At 43.2% G+C, this 19,507-nt stretch overlaps 1 protein-coding gene across 1 annotated transcript; it reads right to left on the reverse strand.

Moving 5' to 3' along the window:
- Positions 1-855: 855 nt before the first annotated feature.
- Positions 856-14,597, reverse strand: LOC124602003 (hydroxysteroid dehydrogenase-like protein 2). Its single transcript, XM_047136289.1, has 2 exons — positions 14,544-14,597; positions 856-1,730 (listed from the first exon to the last, which is right to left on the reverse strand). Exon 2 carries the CDS (start codon positions 1,724-1,726, stop codon positions 1,331-1,333), a length of 396 nt encoding a protein of 131 aa, XP_046992245.1. The 5' UTR covers positions 1,727-1,730; positions 14,544-14,597; the 3' UTR covers positions 856-1,330.
- Positions 14,598-19,507: the final 4,910 nt, after the last annotated feature.

The raw sequence follows: 19,507 nt of genomic DNA on the forward strand, positions 1-19,507 counted from the left end.
TGATGGACTGATGATGAATGATGGATTATAATGGATTATTTGCTATGTTGTTATATTCCGTTTCTGTATTTCGCTTACCTCTCAGGAGTACGTATAAGTGAGCTGATGAGTGAGGTTATACCATATACTTTTAATCAGCGAAATTTCATAAGTCAAGTATGTTGAGACATTTTCCACATTATACGTAAAATCTGAGGCGGTTTGTCGGTGATGTCGACCGAGTGATTAATTTAGTTCCAATAATTAGACTAAGATGATGTGCCGGTGTTCTCGTAAAAAAATTAATGAGGCATCATGTGTTTTGGAAGACGCTCATAATTTCCCTTTGGGTTCCGTCGCTTTTAAAGAACTGATGACAGTGAATCGAGATCAAGTGGAGGTGTTTACCAAGTACTAGATGCATCCTGACGTATGCTGCTCTTTTATTTGCTTGAAACATGCTCTTGATGAGCTGGTGCACATCTGAGTCGTCGAGCGGCGAAATACTTAGACGCTGCGTTTATTACAAGCGCCGAGTTTCTTTGTCGTCAGTTCACAATTCGAACAACTCCTAGTGTATGTGTGTAGCAGCTGAGATGAATATCCGTCTGCTCGTGTCCCACATACTGCGTTTGTGCTCGACTGGTGGGAGTGCGCAGCATCCGACGGCTGGGCTGTGACCTTCGGACCCTTCACTTTCACTTTCACACGGCCAGGAAACCCGCCGGGCAGCCAGTTGAGGTCTCACTTTCTCTTTCTGGCTACTCGTCATCCCGAAGGCCGTTTACTGGAGGTGAGGAGTTCAAGTGGAAAATACAATTCGGCAGACACTATATTTTTGTATAAAAATGTATTTCAAATTATAAAAACGCAGTACATATTTTTTAAATGACGATGAACTCTTCGCCGAGATGTGCATTTTGAAACAGAGAATTGTGCTTATGAACTAGCTTCTGCTAAAAATTTCCCCGGTGATTTTGTATTCAGATGCTTGTAAAATACTGGAAGACTGACAAATTATGTTTTTCTTTGAATTTCTACAGACATTGTTTCAGTCGTATTTGTCGCCTGTGTACGGATTTTGAAAGGGGATACCTGGAGATATGACAAAGGGGAGTGAGTCCTGTAAATCAGCAGTGAGATTCATTTTAGGGTAAATGAAATCGTGGTGTATGGTTGAAGAGTAGTTCTCGATTCTAAGGAGATTCACACAACGTCTTCGTGTCCACTCACAGCATACAATGTTTTTTGGTGAAAACGTGCAGGGTCCTTTATGCATTTTCTCTCGACAGTCTGGTGAGATACCGAAGTACTAATAAATTAAGAACAGTATGTTCTCTGACGAAGAAGCTTATTGCTTGCCAATTTGATCGACCTGCGCCTGCAAGTTATTGACTACCTCTGGGGGCACGTGTGCTCCCAGGATCTCGAAGAGGTTGATGCGTTGATCGCCGGGGATGTGCTCGTAGGCTGCCAGCTCGATACCTTCTTGTACTTTCTGTATAGTGGCGTCCTTCGGGATGAGGTAGGTGTCCTGTGCCTGGCGGATGGCCTCGTTGGTAAATACGGAGCCTTCCCTGCCCTGCGCACTCGACCCGTCGGGGGCCCCCTGCAGCTGCTGCTGTTGCTGGGGCTGCTGCTGCGGCTGTTGCTGCGGCGACGGCTGGCGGTACTGCTGCGGCGGGTGCTGCGGCGAGCCGCACGCGGCGGCGGCCAGCAACAGCGCCAGAGCTAACGTCGCCTTCATCGTTCTGCAAATAACAACACGTTTCTATACGAACCAGTCGCATTACTGCGGCTTCTAAGATACTCGTGCAACTAATGAACAGAGTCGGGTTGACGGAGGAGATAGAGAAGATCCAAAGAAGAGCGGCGCGTTTCGTCACAGGGTTATTTGGTAAGCGTGATAGCGTTACGGAGATGTTTAGCCAACTCCAGCGGCAGACTCTGCAAGAGAGCGGCTCTGCATCGCGGTGTAGCTTGCTGTCCAGGTTTCGAGAGGGTGCGTTTTTGGGTGCGGTATCGAATATATTGCTTCCCCCTACTTATACCTCCCGAGGAGAGCACGAGTGTAAAATTAGAGAGATTCGAGCGCGCACGGAGGCTTTCCGGCAGTCGCTCTTCCCGCGAACCATACGTGAACGGAACCGGAAAGGGAGGTAATGACAGTGGCACGTAAAGTGCTCTCCGCCACACACCGTCGGGTGGCTTGCGGAGTATAAATGTAGATGTAGATGTAGTGTACACTGAGGTGACAAAGGTCGTGGGGTAGCGATATGCACGTATACAGATGATGGTAGTATCGCGTACAGGAGGTATAAAGGGCAGTACATTGGCGGATTTGTCATTTGTTCCCAGACGATTCATGTGAAAAGGTTTCCGACATGATTATGGGGCCGGCCGGGGTGTCGAGCGGTTCTAGGTGCTACAGTCTGGAACCGCGCGATCGCTACGGTCGCAGGTTCGAATCCTGCCTCGGGCATGGATGTGTGTGATGTCCTTAGGTTACTTAGGTTTAAGTAGTTCTAAGTTCTAGGGGCTGATGACCTCAGAAGTTAAGTGCCATAGTGCTCAGAGCCATTTGAGCCAACCATGATTATGGCTGCACGACAGGAATTAACAGACTTTGAACGCGGAATGATAGTTTCAGCCAGACGCAGAGACCATTTCATTTCGAAAATCGTTAGGGAATTCAGTATTTCGTGGTTCACAGTGTCAAGAGTTTGCCGAGAATACCAAATTTCAGGCATTACCTCTCACCACAGACAACGCAGTGGCCGATGGTCTTCACTTAACGGCCGAGATCAGCGGGGTTTGCCCAGAGTTGTTACTGCTAACAGACAAGCAACACTCCGTGAAATAACCGCCGAACTTCATGTGCGACGTACTACGAACGTATCCGTTAGGACAGTGCGGCGAAATGTGACGTTAATGGACCATGTCACCGGGCGATCGATGCGAGTGCCTTTGCTAGCAGCACGACATCGCCTCTGGCGCCTTTCCTGAACTAGTGATCTTATCGGTTGGCCTCTAGACGACTGCAGAACCGTGGCCCGGTCAGAGGGTCCCGACTTCAGCTGGTTGAGTCCGAGTGTGGCGCAAACCCCACGTAGCCATGGATCCAAGTTGTTAAAGAGGCACTCTGCAAGCTGGCGGTGGCTCCATAATGGTGTAGACTATGATATTCTTCACGGGTTTGCAGCCGGATCATGTCGTCGTCCAGACGAAGACATGCTCCGGCTGCAAACTCGTGAAGAATATCAAAGTTATTAGGCTGGGAAAGTCTACGAAATCACATGGTGTAGACTATGTTTACATGGAATGGACTGGGCGCGCTGGTCCAACTGAATCTATCATTGACTGAAAATGATTATCTTCTGCTACTTGGGGACCATCCGCAGCCATTCATGAACTTCTTGATCGCAAGCAACGATGGAATTGTTTTGGATGACAATGCGCCAAGTCACTGGGCCACAACTGTTCGCGTTTTGTTTAAAGAGCATTCTGGACGGTTCGAGAGAATGATTTGGCCACCCATCGAAAATTTTGCAACATAATCGAGAAAGTTCGTGCACAAAATCCTGCACCGACAATACTTTCGCAATTATGGTCGGCATAGAGGCAGTATGGCTGAGCATTTTTGCAGGGAACTTCTGACGACTTTTTTTAGTCCATTCCATGCCGTGCTGCTGCACTGAGACGGGCAAAAGGAGATCTGACACGCTATTAAGAGGTATCCCAGGACTTTTGTCATTCCTGTGTACAACATGGGCAACAGCAGAACTCGCTGAATGTGCTGTCACACTATCACGCGTATGGCTCTTGGTGCTTAGGAAGCAGTTTAATAAAAACATAAGAGTACAGGCTTTGGCGATCATTGTCGGTAAAGTTAAGAGCTGGTGGGTTCTGGTACTGCATAATTTTTGCAAGAATCTACTGATACAGCTTTTTTGCTGGAGCCTTCTTCCGGGAACTCGCTGCGTATTAAATCGCACTGTCAAAGTTTCCGAACTTAAGAAAAGTATTCCCCGCGTTTAACGCCGTAACTGATATGTACTGGTATCTAAATCACAGAAATGCCATTGAATAGCCTATCATGAATATTTACCGTGATAAAAATGGGAAACGTTTTCTTAAATTTGCGAAATTTTAACAGTCGATCTTACAACGAGGACGTGCCTAGCGTGATCACCGATTTCGCCCAGATTTACTCTGGACGAACATATCGATTTTCAACATCTTAGTTTCATAATATAGCGGTCCACGCTTTGCTCACTGATCGGTCTAGTTTCCACGTGACATAGTTTGAACTCCACCTTTGCAAAGATATGCTGGCAAACTTCCGCATTGCTGAGTCTCGTTATTATGTCCACCTCCTCATATGTCACATGTTGAGCACTTCCAGAGTAGGTCTACAAGGGTACTGACAGGTTAAATACATTTTGTCATCTTATATCATGCGAGAGTAAGGATTTATCTTAACTGTAAATTGAGATAATCACCGAGACTTATGCAAATGTGCTCACTATTTCTAAAGAAATTGGGAAGCACCTTAACTGTTTTCACGCCTCTGTGATGAAAGCATATCGCGGGTTGACTAATTGAAGAAAATCCCTATTGATGGCAGAGGCGAACGTCAACAAAAATGCATGCGTGGGAGAGCTCAACGTCCGAGTTAGGCGCACCCAGATTGGTTTCTGCTAAAACGTATGACGGTGTATTGCTCTGGAGTAGTAATAAAGTCTTTATTCGTCATCAAAAATCACATTCAGTCATGAGTACACAGTGAAAAGGCAGCCATTGGATCTTTAGATGCCATTCCACGTTTCACCTGAAACTATTGAAAACGTTGGAAGAAGTCAATAATCAATACACTAGACTCGTTTCTGAAAGAAGCGGAGTATTCGGGTTTAGCTTTGCCGTGGTTCCCCTAAAACATTTCAGGGAAATTGTGGGATAGTTTTCACAGCCGACGCCACCTTCCTCGCAACCGGATTAGCGCCCCATCAAATGACCTCGACACGCCAAACCGCCACTTTTCTTCCTCCTCTCCTTTCTACTTGTTGTTGTTGTTGCTGTTGTTGATGATGTTTTTATTCTCCTTCTGGTACTGCTACTTCCAATTAGAAATCTAAATCTGGTTTTAAAAACCGGGATTTGAAATCCCCTCCACTTCTTTCGCCTGTGACGGGGGAGTAAAGCCAAATTACCTTCTGGTACTTGTTCTCTAGGAACTCAGTGTGAAGTGAGTGCACAAACATGCAAAGAAATACAGGTCTCAATTGCTGATTCTCGCTAGTCTACACTGATGGGAGCAACTTTCGTCGGAGTCGTTTTGACCACAAGGGAAGAAGATGTGAAGGCGTATAGTTCCTGAAGACTGTACTGCACTCTTAACAAGGCTTGAATCTACTGCCTCTCCGCATTGTGTCTTGTAGTGCAGGCCTGTGGTGTTCCTGATGATAATTCACTAGTCGGATGGAAATAGTAAGGTCGTGAGCTCCTTGGTGATATTCAAGGGAAATACGTTTTCTCTTCCTCTTATTAACAACGTAAAAACAGCAGTGTTTGCATTCAACATGGGCATCCACACTAAATAAATATACCTGAAGGAAAACTCATATTTCGTAAAGGTAGACTGCTAATACGACGAAGGAAGAAATCCTTCCCATTGTGGCGATCAAACGATCGCTCTCAGCCAGCAATGTTCATTTAAACGCGTACATTGCGGGGTTGTACTGTCACTAGTAGCTTCAACTGGTCTTGCGGAAAACATTCGTCCCTTGTTAGGTTAAGGGTACACATTAGCTCTCCAGCAAAACGCGCGAAAAGGATTATAAGCTCTGTTGACACTTTGTTAGTAATAGTTGCACTGTGCTGATGCTGACAAGGATGTACCTCTTATACCTGAGAAACAATACGAGTTGCACAAAAGTCATTATTCAACTTGTAATTTTTGTTCACAAGGGTTTTTTCTAAAACTTCAGTGAAGAAAAGATCTTAAAAGATTTGAATTATTATAGACGCCCACCGTATTCGACATTGCTGACCTCTTGTCATGAGGTGGCGTTAACTGAGATAACAATTGCGTAGTTCGGTAGCCTAACATACCGTGCCGTGAAAGCTCACATGCTGTGATAACATGCTCGTAGTTTTATCGCCTACATTAGTCTGAAAAATGCAAGAGACGTGGCGCTGAATAGTTGTAGATCATCAAACTGTGCGCGAGTGTCCTGAGTTAAATCCAAAACATCTCTACAGTTATTACTATTATTATTACTATTATCACTATTAGTGGAAGCCGCAGCGGCGGTATTGGAAGTGCTGCCAGTATTAACTGTATTAATTCATAGTCGGCATTATTTACTTACATTATTATTAAGGACTCCCAAATAATTTTAACACTATTTGTCATATCAAAATTGTTATTTATTAGATACATAATAAGATACTGTGTGTGTGAAACCCCGGTCCGATGTAAGAGATGGCTCGATGCAACTGAGCGGTTCAGTTTAAATAAATAAATACTTTATAAAAATCCTTTCAATGTATTGCATACTACTGAAATGTGCAAATACTGACTTTTTCTCACCGTGGAATGTTTGGAAGACGCATGTTTCATTATGTACCATAGACGGTTATTTGTTGACAATGAAAGAAATTTATTACTCAGTCGACCATGATTAAAGACTTTGTTATTGCAGAAATGTGGTGATAATCAATGAAACAAGCGTCAGGACCTGGCCACCTCTTACCGGCTGGTTGCGTGCTGCTTCGCAGAACTCAGCTGCAGTGAAAGTAGCGCTGCAGGGAGTGGGCAGTATAATTACCGTTGCATAATCACTTCCAGATGCACCGCCCATTCTGTCTCAGGTTTTTACTTCCTGCTGAACATGTGCATTGCAACACAAACACGCACGCCAGTCGAATGAAAGCCCGTAGTAGCAGAGGAACGTTATCGTCAGCGACAATAATTTCAACGGCCGATACGATAGCAATAGAAGTTTTCTAGTTAAATTGTCTTTTAGTGAGTTTTCAAAAATGTCCATTCTTCGTCACTGTGTTTTCTCTTAAATATGAGACTCAAGTCCGTCATCCGCTGAAGTTCGCTCTCGAATATTAACCTGGGTGAAACAGTCGTTGTGCGACCACGAAAGAGATGAGGGATGAATCGGAAAAGGCAAGGATACGTAGTGGGGATATGAATGGTAATGCCGGTAATACTAGTGTCACCTCGCTTGCGACATGCCTAAAATGAGAAAACTCTTCATTTATTTACACATACGCTAATGTTTTTAAGGGTTTGAATGTTGCGAGATATAGATTACTAATGGAGCCTTTTTTCTTTCGTAAGTTCTTATAGTAATGACGTCATCTTTCATTAAATAACGGAGCCATTACACTGATCAACGAGAAATTATAAGCACCTACCTAATAGACGGTATGTCCACATTTCGCACGGATAACAGCGTCGTGGCATGGAAGCAATGAGGCCTTGGTAGGTCGCTGGCGGGAGTTGGCACCACATCTACACGCACAAGCCACCTTATTTCCACAAACTCCGGCGAGTGGGCCGATGAACGCTGACGCCACGCTCAATCACATCCCAGATGTGTTCGATCTGGTTCAGATCTGGCGAGTTGTGGGGACAGCAGACCAACTGGAATTTGTCACTGTGTTCCTCTAACCACTCCATCACACTCCTTGCCTTGTGACGTGGCGCATTATCTTGTTGAAAAATGCCACTGCTGTCGGGAAACATGATCGTCATTAGGGGGCGTAAGTTGCCCGCAACCAGTATACTATACTCCCTGGCCGTCGTGGTGCCTTGCACGAACTCCACCGCACCCATGGATGCTTAATGCAGCCGCCACCTGCTTGTCTCCGCTCCGCAGTACAGGTATCAAGGAGCTGTTCTCCCGGAAGACGACGGATTCACTGCCTCCCATCGGCATGATGAAGAAGTTATCGGTATTCATCAGACCATGCAACGCTCTGCCACTGCGCCATCGTCTAATGCCGATGGTCAAGTGCCCATTTCAGTCTGCCAATTTCAGTCGTAGTTGCCGATGTAGTGGTGTTAACAGTGGCAAATGCGTGAGTCGTCGGCTGCGGAGGCCCATCGTTAGGAGTGTTCGGTGCACTGTACGTTCAGACACACTGGTCTGCCCAGCCTACGACGTCGAACATCTGTAATGAGGGGTGGCCGCCCAACCACACGACTTGGCACACACAATGAGGTCACTTTAAAACCTACACTCATGCCTGAGACTGGCGTGAACCGTGTCTAATCCGCCTTCACAAGTCAGCATTCTAAGTGCGAAGTTCTTGGTCTTACCAAGCCGTACGCTGTATGTCTGTGCGACTTTTGGCGGTACGCCCCTGCAAACGCAACAGCATATGGCTACGATCTGGCATTGTTTTGGAACTTTATTGATTGCGTGGTCTGTCATCTCCGATTACAGACAGTAGGCTAAGCGAGAGAGAATAATTTTGCAGTGACTCCGATTGTAATTCCATAAATTCTGTCGAATCAGAGACACTTTTCTATGAAATAAATAAACTAGGAAACTTAAGATGTCCCTGTGTATGGATTATGTTGGCGGTACGCCCACGTAAAATACAGTACCCAGTGACAATGATGTTCAATGTAACATTAAGGTCTGACATAACAGTGAGCTCAAACAACATCTGTTGTAAGCTTTTCCTGAACATACACCTAATCTTTTAATTCCACTTCGGGTGCTGGTTGATACTACTACTGTTAGGATTCAGCAATGCACACCGAGCCAATGCGCGGAAAGACACCGAGAAGATATTAATGACGATTCAGTTAGTGGTAAACATAGAACTGTTCAATCTGTTAGTACTACACTCCTGGAAAAGAGATTATCAAAGCAAAATCAATTACATATCTTTATGAATTATGGGGTGCCTGGACCACTCGCCTATATGGTGTTTCAACAGAGTTGTAAAATTGCCGTAGGCTGCCAAAAGTGAGCGTAGACTGCGGTAGTTTTCCTAGTGCCTATGGTCAGTTAAGATCAGAAACCGCCTTACCTGTTCGTTAGGTGTATTGCACATCCGATGTGACGTTACCTAATTTTGATCCTTTTGTGTGCGTATGCGGTCAGTGTCTTGCTACATTTCCCCAGAAGCCGGAAACGGCGAACCGTCTAGTAACTAAGAGAGGATATATGAAGAGCTGCGTAACCTACAGAACAGTATTGTTCTGCGTAGTTATCCTCCTGTATGTAACGTAAAAATAAACATTATGTATAGCAGAATTTGTATTTAATTCAGGTTTTATTCGAAAATTATGGATTTGTGACGTCAAACAGTGGGATGTAGTAAAAGTAAGAAAAAATACAGATTTATCATATATCATTAGAAAATGCAATTTTCTCGGAAAAAGATACAAAATTAAAAACCGCGAAACAAAAATATATCGAAAATAGCTTCAATGCTTTGTCGAGCTTATGTAAAACATATTTCCAGTATTCATGAACAACTCTCGCACTTATCAAAGGCCGGCCGGAGTGGCCGAGCGGTTCTAGGCGCTACAGTCCGGAGTCGCGCGACCGCTACGGTCGCAGGTCCGAATCCTGCCTCGGGCATGGATGTGTGTGATGTTCTTAGGTTAGACAGGTTTAAGTAGTTCTAAGTTCTAGGGGACTGATGACTATAGCAGTTAAGTCCCATAGTGCTCAGAGCCATTTGAACCATTTTGAACTTGTCAAAAATACAGGAAACTCTTGCCTTTGATCATGATGATAAACGTTCAGTTGAGTACAAAAAACAACAATAATTTTATAGGTTTTTATATTTGTGCAGATGAACTGTAGTTGCATCAAAGGTAATTGCTTTGATTACATAAAAGTACAGAATTTACGCGACAAACTAATTTTTAGTACTTATATATTGCAATTTATATTTTATGAGGATGTAGAATACACAGTGGGCTAGCACTGACCGATGTGCAGTTCTAATCATGTGCAAAGCAAACAAATAAACAAATGAGCGAAGGAAGAACAAAGAGAAGTCGTAGGCGCGCAGGTTCTTTCTCACGCTTTCATTTATACGTATTTCCTTACCAATGCTGTCAATACTACCGGCATTCCTATCATTTACTATGTCATTTACGTATTGAAGCAGTATGACCGAACTATACTTTTGGTAGAGTGTAACTCTATGTTTGAGCTATACCAGCGGTGAAGAAAGGGATTATTTCTGTTCGCTCAATACTGATTTCTCTCTCTCTTTCTCTCTCTCTCTCTCTCTCTCTCTCTCTCTCTCTCTCTCTCTCGCTACACAGTACCGCGGGTAATCAATAGAAGATACTGTTCGTCGACTCATAGCATCTGAAACCTGGCACTTTGAAATCTCATGTAACGGTATTTGGATGTATTTGAAAATATTGTCATTGCTGTGTCCTGTGCTCAATCATTATTCGTTTTCTAGGAAACTATAGTAATCAAACCATAAAGAGAAAAAAGAATATGTGGTCAGATATAGTGACTTCAATAAAAAGATAATATAACCTGGAAGAAAGAAGAGGGAAAAGAAAGGGGGAAGAAAAGTCGATGTTGAGCATGTGTCGACCTTCTTTTAGTCAAATATTCTCTAAGAGACTGTTGACTCAATTTAATCGTTTATAGATTTCTTTCGTATTTCGAAACAACATAATTAACATATAATTTAATGCAGTCTGGAACCGCAAGACCGCTACGGTCGCAGGTTCGAATCCTGCCTCGGGCATGGATGTTTGTGATGTCCTTAGGTTAGTTAGGTTTAACTAGTTCTAAGTTCTAGGGGACTAATGACCTCAGCAGTTGAGTCCCATAGTGCTCAGAGCCATTTGAACCATAAAATTTAATGAAGAAGAGTGACATTCTCAGAAAAGGCTGCAAGTTAGTCAAGAATTGTCATTGCAGATTTGATGAAAAAGATTAAATCACTTCATAAGACTTTCAGTTGACCGATAGCGTAGAGGCCTTTGTTTCTCTTACTCATCTAATGATAAGATTCGTTGATCGCATCACTATCCCCGGTGAAAGTGCAGAAAACTTATAGGACCGGGGGTTGGAATGAACAGTTCGATGTGTACAGGATATGGATTGAAGCTAAACCGAAGAGAGGCGAAAGCAATGAAGGGTATCAGAAATAAAATTAACGATAAATGTAACATCGAAATTGATGACGACGAAGTAGATGGAGTGAAAAAATTCTGCTACCCAGGAAGCACACACTGACGCATTATATTATGTGCTGACTCGGCGACCAGCTATGCTGTAGCGCTTGGGCTAGCCTCTATGTGTGCTACCATAATGGTTCAAGTTTCACTTCCATAAATGTAGGTCTCATACATAATACATTGTTATATGTTTGAGTGAAAGTAATGGGAGGGCAGCGAATCGTTTCGTTTTATACCCTTACAATCCAAATAGGTAATCACAGAAACTTAAGGCTGCATGCAGGTGATAACTGCATAGTCACATATTACGAAAATATATCAAGAACCTCTGAAACAACATTTTAGTAAGTACCTACCAGATATTGTACCCTTGGCGAAACAAACTGACCTACTATGGAGGATTGATGGGGTTTAAATTATTTAATCGTCATAGAAAAAGAGGAAGTTGACGAATTGGCTTTGTATTGGAGAACAACGAGGTGCAAGTTACCATCCATCAATCCTGATTTCTGATTTTCTTAAGTCATTTCATGTGAAAGTCGTGATCATTCCTTCAAGAAACCCACAGTCAATTCCTGCCAAATATACTATCTTGATGTTGAAAGGGGATAAACTTCTGCCTTCCTTCGTCTCCCTTTCCAGAAGACGCAACGAGCGAAGATGTGGAGCAATTAAGCCACTGGACTCGCATTCGAGGCAAGCGGGGTTCCAGTTTCTGTCCACGAGTCATGCTGTAGATTTTTCGTGGGCTACCTTAATCGTTTGAGACGAATACCGGGACGATTCCTTTCTAAAAAAAACCGTAGAGTTCATTACACCTTGTTGACCAACCCAAACTTCCGCTCGTCGTCGACGGAACGTAAAACTATAACTATTATCCCGTTTGTCCATTACTTTCCAGCAGTGCTTAGACGTGTGTCGTTTACAGTAATGCTATGATTCTTTTTTTGGGGGGGGGGGGTGGAGAGGGGGGCTCCGGATTACTTACTTTAGCTTTGGCTATTGCCCCTGTGAGGAAACGAAAGTACGCCAGACGACGAACGTGCTTCTCAATTAAGACATTATACGAGGATTACCGCAATAAAACGCTTTCGTCCAGCAGTTTTCATACTACGCGTCAAACTGTAGTTAATGTCTAATAAAAGGGAGTATTTCGCCTCATTGCTTCTTGATATTTCACATTAAATGAAAGAAAAGCGAAGAGTTCTTCTGCGGACACATGTGCTGATTTGAACACATTCGTCTGTAACGAAGGGAAGTCCGAAGAACCAAATTAAACTTGCGGCTGGAAACTTATAATATTGCCTCCTTTTTTTCATCCATAATAGGCGTACGTATCCTCGAAAGCCCACATGGTTTCTTTACATCATTTTAGATATATGAAATACTCTGTTGAACCACGTCCATACCGAGCTGGTAGACATCCACTAGGCTGATCCCCAATTACTTTTGTATCGAATGCTTTCTTCAATAATGAGTGTTGTGGTCAGCGCATGTACTTCGTTTTTATCATCCCTGCGCGGGTACCAGGATTTCCTAAATGCTTCTCTGAATGCTGGCAACTGCAATCTCATACTACATTCAATAAAATTTATTTGGCATCAATTTTTTCTGAACCTATCTTTGCAAAAAAAATTGTGCGAAAAAAGATTCAGGCACACATTTCTGTGTAAAAATGTGAATAGTGCACGTGAAGTTTCATTGACATTTATTAATCGAAATACAAGCTTGACCGAGGGTGCTGTTTTCTCAAACAGTACGAATCTACTCCAGATTGTATCCATTGACAGCTGATTCGCTTGCTCATTTTGGTTGGGTGAGTCTACTTTTCCTGTAAGTTACCTAGACTGTTCTAGTATTATTCCACACATCATACTGTAAAGGAATACAGTTGCCAACACTGCTCACAGTCTGCTCGGACTGTAGACAGTGCGCATGTATAACAGTCGCTCACAACAGCTGATGAAGACAGCTTCATCAGTCAGTGAAATATTGTGCAAGACAGTAGTATTTTCAGTCCAGGGACAAGCGAGGAAAAGCGTCATTTGCCATCAGATAGGGAAACATCTTGTCCTCGTCGTCGTTTTCAGTTCTAAGACCGGTTTGATGCAGCTCTGCCCGCTAGTCTATTCTGTGCGAACCTCTTACCACCCCCTCAGTATTGCAACCTACATCCATTTAAACCTACTTACTGAAGTTATTTTTACCACAGTTCAATTCATAACCACTCAGGAGTAATCCGATTTACCATATAATCGTCGGCATTCTTCTGTAGCACCACGTTTCAAAAGATCCTATTCTTCTCTTATTGGAATTGTTTATCGTCCACGTTTCACTTCTTTGCGTGGCTACACTCCAGGCAAATATCTTCGGAAACGGCTTTCGGACATTTAAATTTGTATTTGATGTTAACTTATTCTTCTTTACCAGATTCGCTTTTCTTCTTACAGCCACTTTGCAATTAATACCGCTTCAACGTCAGCTGTCGTAATTTATTATGCTGCCCAAATAACCTTACTCATCTACTACCTTTAGTGTCTCATTTCCTTACCTAGTCCTTTCCGCATCCCTCGATTTCACTCGATTACACTGCATTACCCTTGTTTTAGTTTCGTTAACCCCAGAATAAAAGGGATAAAGTGTTACATTGTTACTAAACCATCGTAAATTTTACTACTGCGTATTTTATTCAAAGGAAGTAATAATTTGTGCCAGTTAATTACAATGCTAAGGTCGCCAGTCGCAGGTCACATACAAAATAAGTATAAAATGTCTTGTTTTAGAGCCTATACTGACAAACCAGATTGGAGGGAACTGCGAATTGATACCAAGTGCAGTCGTAAATTTTACGACGCTTTAGTAATCTAAACTTGATATTCATTTTATAGTCTCTGTTCAAGAAACATTACACATATGAAATCATAAATTCGGAGCTGTCTGGAAGACTTGTACGGCAGAAATTTTTTGAACTGATTTAGGACATTCGTCTTCAACAACAAGAATACAACTAAGTCACAGGTGGATCAAATCTGTATTATACGTACAAACGACCTTATCAATAACTCATACAGTATCGAAGCTACAGGTGACAACTACTACGATGAAACATTTGAAAAGTTGATTGAACTAGTCATATTATTACTATAATTGCAGTTTTAAATGTATAACTTACTTATATACAAACAAACATTGAACTGTAACACCAGTTGATGCGAAACATCTACCAAGACAAAATGGAAATGTTTTTCCATCCTTATCGCTTCGCCGTGTAAAGGACTGAATCTGCAGTAGCACTGAGAGTGACAGCTCCCACTGTGGTAAGCTAGTTAGACGCAGAGAGTGGGCGGCGGCCGCCGTCCGGCAAGCTCACCTGCTTGGTGTCTGCGCCGACGGAGCAGCCAGAGGCGCGGCGAGTGAGGGAGTACTCGAGCTGAGTGCGCGGGCGCGCCGGCCGCGGCTCTTATAAAGCACGGCGCCGCTGACCCCGATCCCGGGAAAAAGCGCCTCTCCGGCTGCCGGCTGCCGGCTGGCGCTTCACTTTCTCTCCCGCCGCCCGCCGTGGCCCGCGACACCCCTTGCTGGCTGCACCACCGCTCCTCCGGACCTCGCGACCGACCACACCGTCTCTTCAGCCACATACAAATCACGCCGCGGCTGCGACTACGTCGCTTGTTCCCTTTCACGTCTGCACTGCCTCCACTTCGAACGGCGGGCTATAAAGTCGGTTGCTTCCGCAATCCGCTAGAGCGTCTCGAATAGGAATCACGGTTATCTGCTGCAGTTGATGAAGAGGAAGTGGTGGGGCTTTCGAACGAAGTCTTTAAGTTTGTAAGATGCTTCTCTTAGCGGATTACATGACTTACTCTGACGGAAATAGGAAGTGTTACACAATTAATACCTTGACCCCACGCAGTCAAATAGGTACTCCAGTATTTGAGCTACGTTGATTAAAATTTCGTCCTTATGCTAATATATTTTCAGTACAGAAAAAAACCGCTTTTACAGATGAAGAATGGGATATGCGCATGATGGTTATAGGGTGTGTCTAACGTTTCTGGAACTTTTTAAGTGGGGGATCAGAGCATAGCAAGCCCAGAGGATGTGCACGCACTGCCTATCGCTATCTACAGGACCCTGTGAAAGGTCGAGTCATTGGCGTGGGGGACATGAGAGCATCAAACCAACAGTCCACACAGACAGTTAGCTGTACTGCAATGACTGTAGAATGATTGGTGACGATATTCATCAAGAATAACACCTTGGCGAGAAGAGTAGACGCAGGTCCTCCCAGAACGACTACACCATGAAAAAAATCGCAGGGTGTTTCAATTGGCTGAGAAAAATACACAGATGATAATAGCTGGAATCCAGGCAGACGCTACAAGGAGAGTCTCATCAAGTATGGTAAAGAACAGATAATTGGAAATCTGTAGTCTCGATGCGTCATTTACTGCAGAATCCTGGCACAGTTAGAGCGAACTGGGAAATTGAGTGATTCTACGGTGAAGAGAGATGAGTCTCTTTTCTCTTTTTGGTGGTCAGATTAATTCCCACGTGTCCGCAGACCATCTAATGGACGGGAAGTAGCGATTCTCGAGACCTATACCTCTCCAACTCTTGGAATCGGTGTGGGAAGCTATTGGATACGACAACAGGACTGGTTTGGAGATTGTTAAAGGAATGCTCTATAATAGTGTCAGTAACAATAAACCATGTTGTCAGACTCTTCATGATCATGATACCAGCGGTTCACACCACAAATGAGAAAAGTATGGGTCCTTAACAGGCCTGTCTGATCCCTTACGTGTCAACCATAGAACATGTCTGGGAAGCGACAGGAAGACGTAATCTCTCATACCAGCCTCCAGTGAGCAATCTTCATGAAGTGAATAGGATGTATTCCAGGCAAAGCCAGAAATTCCTCGAGGTAATATTTGGAGGCTGTTTGCCTCCATGGCACCAACGAACACAAGGCTGTATTCGTACCCATGGGGATGATGATGGGTACCAGTTCCATAATAAATAAAAGTTTAATCTTTTCATACCGTTAAGTGACGAATATCTCCTCAAATCTCCTTGATGGAATAACACTTTCCATTTCTGTCAGTATATTTAACGTCGTCCCAAAGGTAAGTAAGAGATGACGACGAATAATTACGGTCAATTAAAACATTTGAAATGCACTAAACAATAGTTAGCTTACTTCTCCATGTCTAGAGCTGTCAAAGGTGATGTAACCTCGCATTGGTTAAGACACTGCATTACGAAGTGGAGAATTCGATTGTCCATGCGGCTGGCACAAATAATGTGCTCAATCAAATCCAGGATAATTCCAAACATGCCGGCGGCAAGTGCGTTCAGCACAATTTGCGTCTTCGATCTCCCCCACCACTGTCATCCATGAACAAACAAAAGGAGATGTCAGGTTTGATGTTTTCTTCTGAACTATAGAAACTATATGACGATATGCGCCAGTAGACTGCACATACTACAATTATAATTATTTTTAACGTGATTGTTATGCACATACATTACCAAACCCAGAAATTCTTGGACGGACTTGGATTATGCACATACATTACTGGAGCCAGAAATGCCTGGATAGACTAGGACAGTTCAATGTGAGTAATGAAACTAAGATTTATTTAGTGTGCTGTGAAGTAACGGCCAATAAAACACTTACTAGGTGTAGCACGCGAGGCAGTTATCATTCAGCGTATATTTTAGGCGACTGAAGACAACCAAGCCTGCTTATTGTTTCCCTATGTGTAACACAGGTACTACTGGAAAAGTGTGCCACGTTGTTACAAACTTCATTACCTAGCTGTCTTTAAATATCACTCCTAATTTTTTTTATGAATCGTTATCCTATGACCACTTCCAAACTGAAACCTACTCCACAGACGCATATAACGAAACTCCATTTTTTCCATTATTCGAGGAGGAGCATCAACAAATAAACAGTAGCAGTGGTAGTACCCCTGGACTAAGATGGACTGACCAATTTCCGGAAGTAAGTGATGGGACTGACCGATTTCGGATGAAGAAGATTCAAATCTCCACCTGCTCATCATGGTTTAGATTTCCCATGCCTGCTTCTACACGCTATGGATGCTTCTTTTCCACATCCTTTTCCATCTATCTAGTGTACAGTCTACAATAACCTCGAGACCGACTAGACTTCGGACCGCTAACTTCTCTTCCTTCTTTTCTTCACTTGTGAAGTGATAACATCATTTGACTGTGATTACATCTCGCCACTGTCAAGGTCATTCAGTGAAAACTATAAATGATTCCACTGGAGTTGTATATTATTTGAATAAGATGCAGTATCCAGCACTGTTAGCCAGTTCAACTTATCATTTTCAAGTGTACGCAATGCAAGTAATATAATGACGGACAAATATGAGTGTATGAACGAGAAGAAATACCTACAGAGGAAGTCACACCCCTAGTGCTTACAGCCGTGAGTAACCCAAAAGAGAAACAACAAAGCAACACAGTAAAAACTTAGTATTTACATGTCTATATGATGAAATGTATGCTGTTTGCGTATTCTGCCAGAAGTGCAGTTATGTTGCTAAATACAGCTGAAAATCACCATTAGATTGAGGTTGGCCATTAAAGGTGAATAAAGCATCTTATATAGAAGTGAAGGTGAATTTCGTTGGTGAAAGGTTCTCCGGTAAAGCCGAGTCGTGAGAGAAAATAGCAGTGTTGCTATCGAAGTGACTGTCTGGTAATGACGTAGAATCTTCCAGTGGTACCCGTGCGAATAGAGACGTGACATTGAAGCTGTCTAGGAGGTCACCTTTGTCCAGACATATCTCCTGAAGCACTTTCACAAACTCGGTCTAGTACTTGATGTGGTGAGTACACTGACCCACGAGAGATTTTAGTAGCTCTGCATGGTGTTTAAAAAATGTTCAAATGTGTGTGAAATCTTATGGGACTTAACTGCTAAGGTCATCAGTCCCTAAGTTTACACACTACTTAACCTGAATTATCCTAAGGACAAACACACATCCATGCCCGAGGGAGGAGTCGAACCTCCGCCGGGACCAGCCGCACAGTCCATGACTACAGCACCTCAGACCGCTCGGCTAATTCCGCGCGGCCATGGTGTTTAGCTATGCCGTGAGTTGGCTTATAACCCGAGAAAATTTCATCAATAAAGCATATTATTTAAATAATATAAAGCTTACGTGGATGTTTGACTTCTTTTATCCACATTACTCACTGTGTGCCCTTGAATAAGGACACAAATTTGCTCTTGTCGGTAGAAGTAAGACGATGGACCGGCTACCCCTCTATTCTCCGTACGGAACATATATGGTAAGACAGTCATGATGTTTGTATCGTATTTAAGAGGAGCGGTTTCTCCCGATCTTAATCAGCGCCTAGTCATTCAAAATCTCGATTTGATTTGGTTGTAAAACGCTATAGCGGAGAAATATACTTCCTTCAAGCAGCAAGTGTTGCAGGTCGAAAAATAATGTTCGAATAGGAAGCTGGAAGTCCTCCTATCACTACAAGCTTCGAAAAACGTACACCGGTTCAATAAGAGGCTATGAATTCGGTCTACCAATCTCTCTCTGCCAACCATTCAGAACGTTTTCCTAGTTTTTGCTGTGCTTTAGCAAGAAACTGTCCCCGATAATACATTATGTTGATAAAAACCAGAAATATTTTACACTTAGTGATGACTCACCCATTAATTGGAAATAAATTGTATAATAATATCGTAGGAATAGACTAAGCATTTCGCCTTTTCCATGTTGTCTGCACCTCCTCCCCTTCCTCTTCAGCACCTACCCATCCGCCTCTCTCTCTCTCCCCCCCCCCCCCCTCTCTCTCTCTCTCTCTCTCTCTCTCTCTCTGTCTCTCTCTCTTCCTCTCCGCTTTTTTGTTGTAGTGTATTTGTAGAGGAAGAGATTGCCAACGAGTAATTTCTGTGTTTGTAACTTCGCTGCACACTTTTTATTGAACATAAATGCTAATGGAAAACGCTGAAGGTAATTTATTGCATTATACGAGTTCAGTGTAAACCCGCACATTCTTCGCCACGGTGCTTTTAATAATTGTCAACACAAAGGTCATCTGAAGGTGTTGTCACTTCCTTCTTCAAATCTAACATCTACGCAATGGACAACGAAAGTGCAATGATTTTAATATCGTTTCTGACTTGTTACAAGATATGAGTAGCGGACTTTCTTATTTCACTTTTGGCATTTCCGGTCTGCTGCGGAAATTAGATCAGGGAGTCACGCCCGACACTACTTTCCTTCCGTTCGTCAATGGAAAACGACGTTCAGTGCACCAGCAAGAGGAGAT

This window comes from Schistocerca americana, chromosome 1 (assembly GCF_021461395.2).
Source record: "Schistocerca americana isolate TAMUIC-IGC-003095 chromosome 1, iqSchAmer2.1, whole genome shotgun sequence".
Classification (NCBI taxonomy): domain Eukaryota; kingdom Metazoa; phylum Arthropoda; class Insecta; order Orthoptera; family Acrididae; genus Schistocerca; species Schistocerca americana.

What these genes read in the sequence shown, in the direction of transcription:
- LOC124602003 (XM_047136289.1), bottom strand. Translation starts at nt 1,726, where the DNA reads ATGAAGGCGACGTTAGCTCTGGCGCTGTTGCTGGCCGCCGCCGCGTGC.